Source organism: Aulonocara sp. 'chitande type north' Nkhata Bay, linkage group LG16, assembly GCF_057382095.1.
Source record: "Aulonocara sp. 'chitande type north' Nkhata Bay isolate Kocher_YH1m ecotype deep benthic linkage group LG16, A_spYH_male_GT1.1, whole genome shotgun sequence".
Classification (NCBI taxonomy): Eukaryota; Metazoa; Chordata; class Actinopteri; order Cichliformes; family Cichlidae; genus Aulonocara; species Aulonocara sp. 'chitande type north' Nkhata Bay.
Window position 1 is genome coordinate 10,777,237 of NC_141359.1, and position 12,581 is coordinate 10,789,817.

At 38.5% G+C, this 12,581-nt stretch overlaps 2 protein-coding genes and 1 long non-coding RNA gene across 3 annotated transcripts; all 3 read right to left on the reverse strand.

Moving 5' to 3' along the window:
* On the reverse strand, positions 1–7,297 carry LOC147311032 (uncharacterized). The gene is made up of 9 exons (XM_086265616.1): positions 7,286–7,297; positions 6,094–6,195; positions 5,157–5,228; positions 4,887–4,988; positions 4,571–4,676; positions 2,812–2,882; positions 2,436–2,709; positions 276–434; positions 1–197 (listed from the first exon to the last, which is right to left on the reverse strand). Exons 1-9 carry the CDS (start codon positions 7,295–7,297, stop codon positions 1–3), a joined length of 1,095 nt encoding a protein of 364 aa, XP_086121742.1.
* A 627-nt stretch (positions 7,298–7,924) lies between these two features.
* Positions 7,925–9,541, reverse strand: LOC147311033 (uncharacterized). Its single transcript, XR_015125525.1, has 3 exons — positions 8,869–9,541; positions 8,049–8,174; positions 7,925–7,965 (listed from the first exon to the last, which is right to left on the reverse strand). It is a non-coding gene; the product is annotated as an uncharacterized LOC147311033 (long non-coding RNA).
* Positions 9,542–11,086: 1,545 nt separating this feature from the next.
* LOC147311034 (olfactory receptor 6N2-like) lies at positions 11,087–11,998 on the reverse strand. Its single transcript, XM_086267845.1, has one exon. The coding sequence runs from the start codon at positions 11,996–11,998 to the stop codon at positions 11,087–11,089; it is 912 nt and encodes a 303-aa protein (XP_086123971.1).
* Between the last annotated feature and the right edge of the window lie 583 nt (positions 11,999–12,581).

Below are 12,581 nucleotides of genomic sequence, written 5' to 3' on the forward strand. Positions count from 1 at the left end.
TTAATCTGGACGTAGCGTTTTTAGTGGGAGAAACATTTTGTCACTCATCCAAGTGACTTTTTGCCACCACTCTGCAGTTTGCCATATGTTGCAAAGTGATGAAACAATAATACGCTTAGAGAACCAACTGCACCCCTTACCTTCAGAGGGAGCAGCAGTCTCACTTGCTGCAGGCATTGTGAGTGGTCCTTCATCTGCTGATTACACAATTTGATTAAGTTTTAATATTTGTAACAAACATTTTATCCACAGAAACCAAGCTAGTGGTAACTTACCACAATCTACAGTGTCTTGGAGCTGCGCTGTGTTTGTGGAATCAGCTACTGCATGTACAGGCTCACTGGTGCCACACGCCGACATTGTGAGTGCTGTGTCATCATCATCTGATTCACTCTCACTGTCCTTTGTTTCAGCATCACTTAATGCAATTTCATCTGAGAAATTGTGGGGGGGGGGGGGGAAAACAAAACAAAAAAACAAACAAACACAACCCCCCCAAAAACCTCACATTAACAACGAGATATGACAAAATACAGAACAAATACTGGAAATTATAGTACATAGTTTTACTATTTAAGGCCACCACTCTGCAGTTTGCCAAATGTTGCAAAGTGATGAAACAATAGACTTCAAGAACCTTAAATCATGGACATTTAACAGAATGGTCTGTGCTTTTAGGTTTTAATTCTGTTGATAAAGCATAATATTCAACTACTGCCCTAATATTTGCTCCTTTCAATACAAACCTATTTTGATCTCATCCAGTGATTTCCCCTGGATCTGGGAAAGATGTCCTTTTTCCAGTGTTAAAAGCAGTTTGGAAATCTTGGCCAGCTGTGTTGTGGGAACTGGTAATCTGTAGAATTCGCGGTGAACGCGGATATCATGACCCAGGAAATCTGCAACCTGATCAAGTTCGTTGTTTTTCAAATTAAGGACTTGTGAGAGTGTGGCAACATGTTTTCTGAGCTGTGTCGATCTTAGATACTCAGGCTGCTTTGCTCCACACTGGTGTGCATGAACACGCAAGGAGTCCATTCCTCTGTAATGACTCATTGATCGGGGTCTTGCAAAGAGGTAGATATTAGTGGCACAAATACCACAGTCAGGCCTCCTACTAACCAGTAGTGACAGAGCATCCAGCATGCTTGGTGTTAGCAGAACCGGAACATTTCTGTCCCTTTTCCCCATTATTTCTATTCTACAGAAATAGTTACAGAGTCTCTGTTCCATTTCTGAGAGCCCCATGGCAACATCTGTGTGGAGTGCTGTTTTGTCTCTTTCAAGAAAACTTTTGAGGCGCATCTTTGAAACCTCTCCAGAACGTCTTCGGTTGAACACAATGATTTGTGAGAGTGTAACTTGTGCAAGTTGGGCATAATTCTGAGCTGTGGCTTCGTTCTCCAAGCTGCAAAAGGCACTTTCTGCAGATTTTTGAAGGTAGTGATGGAGAATCCGAACATCTTCTGTAAAGGGCAATGTTGATGGCTTGTTAAACTTTGCCTCACTCAATGTGTTCAAGGCACGGTGAGACACCATCTCGGACCATTTGGAGACATACAACTTCTTGAACGCATCAGTGGACTTGATTAGGGCTTCATCCTCTGTCATGAGGGCACGACAATGGATAATGTCAGACATTTTATGCAGTGTATGTCCCAGTTTCAGCGCAAGGCTTGGAGTTTTGTATGACAGTGTCTCTTCATCAAAACCTGAAACTTTCTTTACTGCTTGCACAACTCTCTGGAAATTAGCAGGCTTAATAGCTTCTTCCATGTTATGCACTGAGAATTCTGTGCGCAGACACAACAACAAACGTCCCGCTTCACGAAGCTTCTGTCGTATATAATCATACTTTGTAGGGTCTTGTCCATGTTTATTGTAGAGGGACTGGGCAAAGTGAATAACAGTAAAGTCATTTCGCACAGCTGAGGCAATCTCATCTTGTTTCATAACAGCAAGAACCTTCCAGACTCCACTTGACACCTGCGGATAACACTGAGACTCCAGAGTTAAAGCCAGGCCGAGTACTTTGGTTCTTCCAGGTTCTTTATCCGTGTCATCTTTTGGTTTGTTCGGACATCTGCGGACATGTCTCCAAAGATCCTTGCGAACATACATCCCTTGACAATAAAAGCAATGAGCAAACTTTCCCTCTACTGCTTTAATCTTGGGTCTTCTCTTCACTTTCAGTGGTCCCACTCCACCATGCAAAACTGCAGCATTATGCTTAAAATTTCCCTTATTTCTCAATTTCTCTAACAGACTTTTACGCTCGTTTGAGTCTCTAGGCAGGGAAAATGCATGCACAACATCAGGAGCCGTTTTGTGCGTTTTCAGGTGGCGGGAAATTTTAGCTTGTGGTTTGCCACAAAAATAGCAGTAATTTCTTTTACTTAAAGTCATTTTTTCTGATTCAGTTTCGCAAAGCTCACTTTTATCTTGTGGCTTGTCCTTTGTCAAGTTGTGGATTAAATTCATTGAATCTGATTGTTCATGCGCTTTGGAGATGTCATTTTGGCATAGCAGACCTTTTGATGTGCTTGGCAATAATGAGATGTCTTCATCTGAATCTTCATCATATGACTCTGAATCTGGCACATATTCTTCTTCTGATATGCTGTGGTTGCCATCATCATCGCTTGATATTTGATCCTGAACTGAATGTGGCAATCCATCCTCCCCTGAATATTCAGAAATTTCTTCTTTCTGGAATGTAAGAACAAAAGTTATTTTAATTGATCAATACTTTAGACAGGTAAAAAATAAACTGAAAAACAAAGTCAAGCCAAATATGAATGGGATACACACCTGTGTTGACTGGTGGCAATTCTGATTTGCCAATTTTGCAAGGCAAGATTTGTGCCAGACCCCTAAACAAACTGAAACACATTTTGATAGACTTAATTTAGCTTTGCAGTTCTATTTAAGTGAAGTAGTTTTTTGTCAAAGCATTGCAGTAATGTCAAATGCTGAAAAAAAAAAAAAAAACCAAACTGTTCACACTTAAGGATATTTTAATGACTACACATACACTGCTAATCCCCCCCCCCCAAAAAAAGGACATCCCAGATGTGAATGAAGGAATTATTCTTATTAAATACTTTGTTCTTTAGGTAGTTGAATGGCATGAAAGTGTGTAGTTGAATGTGTGTGGCCTCCAGATGCCTGTATGACTTCCCTACAATGCCTGGGCATGCTCGGGATGAGGTGGCGGATGGTCTCCTGAAGGATCTCCTCCAAGACCTGGACTAAAGCATCTGCCAACCCCTGGACAGTTTGTGGTGGATGGAGTGAGACATGATGTCCCAGATGTGCTCAATTGGATTCAGGTCTGGGGAACAGGCGGGCCAGTCCATAGCATCAATGCCTTTGTCATGGAGGAACTGCTGACATACTCCAGCCACATGAGGTCCAGTGTCGTCTCGCATTAGGTGGACCCCAGGGTCAAACGCACCAGCATGTGGTCTCACAAAGGGTCCGAGGACCTCATCTTGTTACCCAATGACAGTCAGGCTCTCTGGCAGGTACAGAAATGCCACCCCTCACCATTACTGACCCACTGCCAATATGATCATGCTGGAGGATGTTGCAGGCAGCAGAACGTTCCCCACGGCATCTCCAGACTGTCACGTGCTCAGTTTGAACCTCCTTTCAGCTGTGAGGAGCATAGGGTGCCCGTGCCGAAGTTGCCAAACTTTGTGTTTTCTGGCAAATGCCAAGCATCCTGCATGGTGTTGGGCTGCAAGCTCAATCCCCACCTGTGGACGCTGGACCCTCAAGCCACCCTCATGAAGTCAGTTTCTGACCATTTGAGCAGACAGATGCACATTTGTGGCCTGTTTGAGGTCATTTTGCAGGGCTCCTCTTGTTCCTCCTTGCACAAAGGTGGAGGTAGCGGTCCTGCTGCTGGGTTGTTGCCCTCCTTTGGCATACTCCACATCCAGGTAGCACCTCCATGCTCTGGACACTACACTAACAGACACAGCAAACCTTCTTGCCACAGCTCACATTGATGTGCTACGCTAGATGAGCTGCACTACCTGAGCCACTTGTGTGGGTTGTAGACCGTCTCATGCTACCACTAAAATGAAATCACGGCCAGCATTCAAAAGTGACCATAACATCAGCCAGAAAGCATAGGTACTGAGAAGTGGTCTGTGGTCACCACCTGCAGAACCAGTCCTTTATTATGGTGAATTGACTATAATTTCCACTTGTTGTCTACTCTATTTGCAAAACAGCATGTGAAACTGGTTGTCAGTGTTACTTCCTAAGTGAACAGTTTGATTTCACAGAAGTGTGTTCTGACTTGGAGTAACATCGCATTGTTTAAGTGTTCCCTTTATTATTTTGAGCAGTTTATGTTATGGAATGGGGAATTGAGGACAATCCCAAGTATACCATTTTTACAAGGTCCTGCACCAATGAGGTAATACTACATTTCTTTAATTAGACGTGACCACCCATTAATTAAAAAGGGAGCAGTGTTCATTTCAGCTAGTCTTAACTTGTTGAACTCTATTAATGCTTTTTAATATACACTGTACCTATTCACTAAATGTCTCACCTTTGCACTTATAGCCAAGCCACTTGAGGGAGGAAACCGGTCCCACACACTGAATGCACTTGTCCAAAGATGATATTGTTGTGCACACCAGACGATGATTGTGAAACTGTTAGCAAAATATTGCAACATTTATTTGTTTTGGACAGTTGGAAAGGTGAGGTGTTTTCAATTCAGTTGCAGATATCAACTAATAAACTTCGTCCATGTAAATCACATCACACCCAGGTGACTGCCAAACACACACACACAGCATCCATAAAGAATGATGATAGATTAAATTATTAGTTCATTAAGTGGTACACTGGATTATATTTACCCTTTCAGGCTCTGGATGTTTCAGGTCCAGATCATTGTTTGGAAAGCTGTTTGGTTGCGGCTTTAGGCAGCTCACAGTCTTCTGAATCTGGCTGGTCTCAGTCTTCGTGTGTAACAGATAGAAAATGAAGACAAAAGAACAGTAATCTGACAGTTACTAAAAATGCATCACTCAAGAGGATGAATAAACCATTTCACTATCGGCAAATAGCGTAGGGTACACATCGTGCATGAGAAACATTCATTAAAATCTGTCCTAGGTCAATGTTACCTCTTCAAAATCTTGCACTGAAGAAGAATGCATGGCTTCTGAGCCTTGCTGAGGCATTTCTTCATCAAGATCCTGCAACAAAGAAAAGATGGCACAAAGATTAGACCAAGTGCTCTTCTTGCAACTGTACTGGGCAGGCCTGTGCTTCTGTTTTTAATTTGCATGTGTGTGTGTGCGCGTGGGGGGGGGGGGGGCTTTCCACTCAAGAAATGTTTTCTTCTGAAAAAAATACTGGCTACAATAATTAACAACTGATTCCTTTGCAATCATCCATCCTCTTCCACTTATCCTTATCAGGATTGTGGGGTAGCAGGTTTGGGGCCTATACCAGCTACCATAGGGCAGTACAACCTGGACAGATCACCAGTCTAACATGGAAGGACAAGCATTTGCATTCACACCAAAGGGCAGTTTTGAATCACCAGTTAACCTAACCCCATAAGCTACATCTTTGGACTGTGGGAAGAAGCCAGAGTACACAGCCAGAGAGAACCCATGCACTACAGCAGTAAAAAGTGCCTAAAACAAGTTAAGAAGTTGTATAGTACTATCTATCTTAATGTTCAAGCCTGAGTTTCAAAAAATTTCAACATAGAAACAAAGCACATGCAGTCAGTTCTGCATGCTGTAGGTCAAACTGTCAAAAAATACGAGAAGACCCCTCCTAAAACCAGAGTGATGTCACCATGAAGCAAACTTTGACAGAGTCCCCCAATAACAGTGTGGTCCTCCTAAGTCACATTTGGGTGGTTAACACACACACACTCAGATGTTATCCAGACTTGCACTTTGAAACAATGAAAAGGACCTACAAGCCACGGTCCATGTAAATCACATCACACCCAGGTGACTGCCAAACACACACACACAGCATCCATAAAGAATGATGATAGATTAAATTATTAGTTCATTAAGTGGTACACTGGATTATATTTACCCTTTCAGGCTCTGGATGTTTCAGGTCCAGATCATTGTTTGGAAAGCTGTTTGGTTGCGGCTTTAGGCAGCTCACAGTCTTCTGAATCTGGCTGGTCTCAGTCTTCGTGTGTAACAGATAGAAAATGAATATACAGTGCATTTTTGAAGACGCTTTTGAAGCATTAAATAAACTGTATGAGAAAGATAAGTTTCAAGCTAATGTCTTTAAAATATTCACTGTCATGTATAGAGAATTTAAGGCCCTATGATTAAGAGACAAATAGTCAGTGTGATTTCTTTATTTTTTAAGCCATTGCTAAAGGAGTAAAACAATCACCTGTAGCAGCAACGAACTGTCACTAGGGCCCATTTATCTTCGAGGGCCAAAATTTAAAATGAATCTAACTAAAGAGGCTACACAGCAAAATCTCCAGTGTTAAATTAACACTAGAGAGTGTCTATATGGGTCCACACAACACTGTTGAGTGTTAAATGAACACTTTTGACAGTGTTATATGTTTAAAAGTAACCTAGTCAGTTTTGAAGATTAACAGTGGCTAACACTGAGCAGTGCTGATTTTCTAACACTGGAATATTTCTAACATTTTGAGTTATTTTCCAGTGTTAGAAAATCAGCACTGCTCAGTGTTAGCCATTGTTAATCTTCAAAACTGACTAGGTTACTTTTAAACATATAACACTGTCAAAAGTGTTAATTTAACACTCAGAGGTGTGGACCCTTATAGACACTCCCCAGTGTTAATTTAACACTGGAGATTTTGCTGTGTAGAATCACATTAAACATCAATCACTGTTAAAATTTAGAAACCGAAAGCCATTTTTTATTTCTGCATACCTGCTGATATTTTTTTAGTGCTTTTAGAGGGCTTTGATGTGGCAGCCATCACAATTGCCTGTTTTCCATTAGTACCTACCCCTGTTTTTCCAGTAGGTTATAGTACCATGTAGTTTTTCAGTAACTACTGCACCAAGGTTCCAAGTGATCCAAAGTGATCAGAAAATTTGACATAGACTGAATGCCACCAAGTGGCTGGTCAATGGTGTCACTCGATAAGTTATGAGTGCGCCTCCTTCGTGAAAATCCAAGCCATCATTTTTGAAACTCTGAAATGTTTGAAATAGCGACCAAAATTAACAGCGTGATCCCTGAATTGAACACTAAAGTATAGACTGAGCAGGCATTTTGTCACCTTGACGTCCATGCTTGCTGTGGCATTTATATCACTGGATGCTCGGCTGCATTGCTATAGTGACCCCAGGCACAGTAGGTGATACTCAATTTCAGTGAAAAACTAGATGCCCTAAGTCACGTTAAGCCAATTTGAGTAGGTACAAATGTAAAAATGGCTTACGGTATGCAATTTATCAGTTCCAAAAAGTACAATTGTAGAAATACCTTGCATCTCCAGAGCCAATCCGAGTCACCATAATTATAGTCTATTTCTTCGCCTGGACTTATGTCTCTGCTTGCAAATAAGCATAGATGGGGCTTTCCATTGATATTTAATATTTTCATCTTAGCACTTGGACTGATGTGGTTGTCGTTGACAAGTCTGCCTAATGACCCATCTTCTTGAGATGCATCCACACTGTGGGGTTAGGCAAAAAAGTATTAGCTTAACTAGTTAGTTAGGAAGCTTTTTTTTTCATAAATCAAAAGCAATGTGTAATTTAATCTTAATCAAACTACACTGATATAATACGCACCACCAGAGTTTTCCATCAAACTTGAATTCAAACATGAACACCTTCAGGCTGTCATGATAAACTCTGTGTCTCCGCTCACATTCTTCTTTTGTTATGAGTTTACCTCTGTATTCCAAAAGGAAGTCTCCTTTTTGGAATGGAACAGTCGTGAAAATGCCCCGACCTGAATTGCAGAGGCATACCAAGTGAGTGACAAAAGACAAAGTGACAAACTCCAAATCTAATCCAAACTAAAGACCAACTTACCTTTGAAGGCATTTATGTAGTGGATATCAAGTCCCAGTTTGTCCCTTCCAGCAGAAACATGACAGACTGCATCCTCCCGTGGAGGAATGCGTCTCCTTCGCATGTTCTCCTGTACGTTTTGATTGGCTGCATTACCAAAGCATATAAAGTATTACGATTATCGTCATCATTGTCATCATCATCAGTAGTAGCAGAACTAGCAGTAGTGTAGTTTACAGCATAAACACAGCTGACTTATTCATAGTCCTAATTTATGCCTTCTTTTAAAATGTTAAAGGCCTAGTACTCAAAATGGCGACATGTGACATTTCTGTAATGGCGACTGCAGAGAGTGATACAAGTACTGAGAAAGCTTAGGCATCAAAACTGTAAGAAGTTTTTTCTTCAGGCATATAAATAAATACACGACTAAATACACTTATACCCTTGCTTTTATTTTAGGGCTGTCAGCAGAATGGACAGACATTGGACAAACTGCCCGAAATTAGCTAACAGCGACATCAGGGATTTTGACTCAGACTGCGCTGGTTTAATTGTTAATCGCGTTAGTCGCGATGTCGGCATTAACACGTTTAAGCCACAATAATGCTTTAACACCGAGTAAATCCTAACACGGGTTAGCCCGCTTTATCGCGTTGACGCGGTTAGTCGTCAGCCCTATTTTATTTACTCAATGACAAACGCTGGGGCCGTTTTACTTCTTCAAAGACTCACTAACAGTCCATAAAGCATAAATTAAACCAGTTTAATATAGGCCTGTGCACCTATAATTTCATATAGTATTAAAGTCATGGTGCATTTTACATTAAAAAAGGCTTACCTTTGTGTTTTTAATCCGTCTTCGTATTGCCGTCGACATACACTTGTTAAAGGGCACGCGCGCGAAAGTTGTGGCGCCGTTTCCTGTAGGTACCGCCTATATATATAGCCTACCAATCACAATGACTTCCGGCCGTGTGTATTGAAAATGTGTATTAAATTGCAGTACCTACACACATCCACTCTAACTCGAAACGTCGCTGTGCAATACACTGGAATACACAAAAATCAGGTGAGGGGTATAGGTGGACTTTTAAGAAAATCAGAAAATCTTTTAATTATAGTTTAATAAATGAATTTACACTACAGTTTAAGCAAATACAGGTCAAAAGATAAATAATGACCTCATAAGAAGTAGAAAAAATTATTATTTAGACACTTAAAAATGCATTTACAAGTCATGTTTTAGGGGGACACATGAATACACAGCAAAAAGTCGAAATGTCCCCGGAGCCCAGGTACAGCGCAGGTCAAATGTCAATCCATACCACATAGACGCACTCACACACACACACACACACACACACACACACACACACACACACACACACACACACACAAACCACAAGCGCACACAATATAACCTTACATAAGAATATATAACCTTTGTTTGGCTCCAAAATTTTATAGCCCTACAGGAATAAATCTAAAAAAATCATCAATTCATCAGTGGAAAAAAATAAAAAAATGAAACTAGTTGTAAACCAATTACATAAAAAGAGCACTGATCGAAAGAGCGTCCATTTAATATTGGAAAATTATTTGGTGATGAGTATATTATGAGTATTATGAGTGATAACCTTAGTGTGTGAAATTTAAATTTACTGCATTGAGGTAAAGCAGGACAGCCACAGAGATGAGTTGACTGTCAGAGGCCATTAGAAAATAATTTGTAACCTTCACCAAAGCTGTTTCTGTCTTGTGATGAGCTCTGAAACATGACTGAAACTGTTCAAATAAACAATTTCTCTGACGATTAACAGTTACATATTTTACAACTATTTTTTACAATTACGACAATTTTTGAGATAACAGTAAGGTTGCCTATTAGTCTATTAGCTAAAACATCTAAGTGAAGAGATGGTCTTCTAAGTACTACTTCCAGCTTAGAGGTCTGTGGTACACAACCGATTAATAGTGTAATACTGAAATATATCTAACATTCATTTAGAAACTTCTTTTTATTATAGTTATTTTTAGACTGTTTTTTCCTGTATTTGATTATGTGAATTTAGAAATTCAGTAAAATATATTTACTGGCTATATTATAAAATGTATTTAATTCAAATGTTTACTTTCATGTGAGGTAATTAAAACAAAATCCTTTAAACTACTCTGAAGAGTTACAAGATTTGACCATTATATCTCCATAAAAAAACTGCTCATTTCCCAATAGTCACACCACATAATGAAATTCAGAATCACATAAACCTACATATAAATCAAACGGAAAATATATACTTTAGTTAGACCTACAATTTTTTGGTGATGTCAATCCATATGTTTTCAATATGCATTCTGAACCCTATTTCATTTACAGAGGGCTGCAATACAGATAAAAAAAACCTCGGCATGTTAATTCTCTCGCTTCCTTATGTACTTGTCCTCATGTCAAACTACTTCCTCCATATTTTCAGTTATCTTCATACATAGTCTCAGCTTTTGGATTTGATTGTGAGAACCAATAAATATGAAATCACAGTATAAAATTATGAACACATTTCTTTATTCAGAAATCTATATGGGAAAAGTGATATCAGACAGGTAGGATCTTGCTATTTTCTTACTTTCATTTAGAATTTTAAATAATGATCCGCTCTCTGTTGCACAAGGAAAAGGCCCAGTTTTTGAATCTCACACTATGACCACAGAAATCTGTGATATTATAATACAAAAGAGAAAAAGCTATATATTTTTGGTTTTCATTCAATCAATCATTTCAAATGTCCTTAAACTGTATATGAAGAAACAATATTATGAATAGGAGTAATGATAGTAATATTTTTTAATGAATGATCCAAAAATTACTGAACAGAATCACATGCTTTGAATAGCTGGAGAAGTTTATCAGTTTTTACACTGAAAAGAAAATGTCTCAGAAATGATAGGTCTTATTAAAGACCTACCAAAGATCAGATATCATTTAACACCTCTTAAATAAACACTAAAAAACAATTTTTAACAAAAGACTATAAAAGTCTACAATAGTTTACATTAGTTCAAGAGAACAACCTTTTGAGGTTTTTAGAGATTTCTTTCATTTTTAGTCCATATATTATTGGATTGCAAAGAGGGTTATATGTTATAAATTGCAATGTCATTATAAAACGTGCAGTTTTAGGAAACTCTGATTCCAGTCTAACTATAACCATATCATAATTAACCAAACAAGAATAGTTAATTAGAACTAGCACATGAGGCAAACAGGTTTGTGCAGCTTTTTTTCTGACATTTCCACAACTCTGACAGGCAACTATAATTATCTTTATGTATGTAAAAAGTATAAAAAGCATGGGGAAAAGTGCACCATTAAATAGAACAACCATACCATATATAGATAGTTCTTTTGAAGTTACACAATAAAGATGATTTACAGAATTGTTACAAAATATACCTTTCAAAGTAAAGTTACAGAGTGGTGTAATAGAATTTCTTAGTACTGGCACTACAATCTGAATAGCAGGTAAAAACCAGGACATTATCAGGAAAATACTGACTCTTGTTCTTCTCATGATAGTTGGATATTGCAGAGGTTTACATATAGACACATATCTGTCATAAGCCATAGCTGACAGCAGTAAGAATTCTGAACTGCTTAAAACATAAAACATGAATACTTGAAAAAGACAGGCGTGATACAAAATAATCTGTTTTTCAGATAAGAAGTCAATCAAAAGCTTCGGGTAGATGACAGTGCTCAAAACAACAGAATTCACTAACAAAGCAGCAATGAAAATGTACATAGGCTCATGAAGGCTTTTTTGAACTATGATGACCCACACAATAGTGGAATTGCTGCAAATTATTAGACCGTATACCATAAACATAATTACAAAATAAATATATCTGTATTTCTCCACTTCCACATGACCACCAAAAGTTATATATGTTATATTCATTTCAGCATTCATGAAAATCAGATATTACAAACTAAAATTTTAAACAGGCAGAATGTTTAAAACTAGTACATATAAAATATTATTATTCATAGATACCTAAACTTGGTGTGTGTTCATCTTTAGAAAGTGAACTGTTCAAATCAGACCAAATATGTGATGAAATGAAACTTCAAGCTCCATATATCTCATTCAACTCTCCACAAAGACCTATTACCATGTTCAACCTCTGGAGACATAAGCCGACAGTGGTTAGCCCTTACTTACACGGGTACATTTTCTGGCTCCTCCTCTTTTACTACATACATACGTGGGTATTAATTGAAAAACAAATTTTAAAGAAGAAAAAATTAGTTGACCGGCAGAAATGATAATAAAATAACAGCAAATATAGTCCTATATTTAAATATGTAATTCTGTTCAGGCTAAGATAATTTCATGTAGATCGACATCATGCACACTGCAATGCAATGTGGGGAGAAAAAATAGTTAATGCACTTTAAGATAATTTCTGTTTCTGTTTTCTTTTTTCTTATTTCCATTGTGTTTTGTGTGCTTTTACAGCGTTTTTCTTATTGCTGGTGTTTCCTTAAGTTGC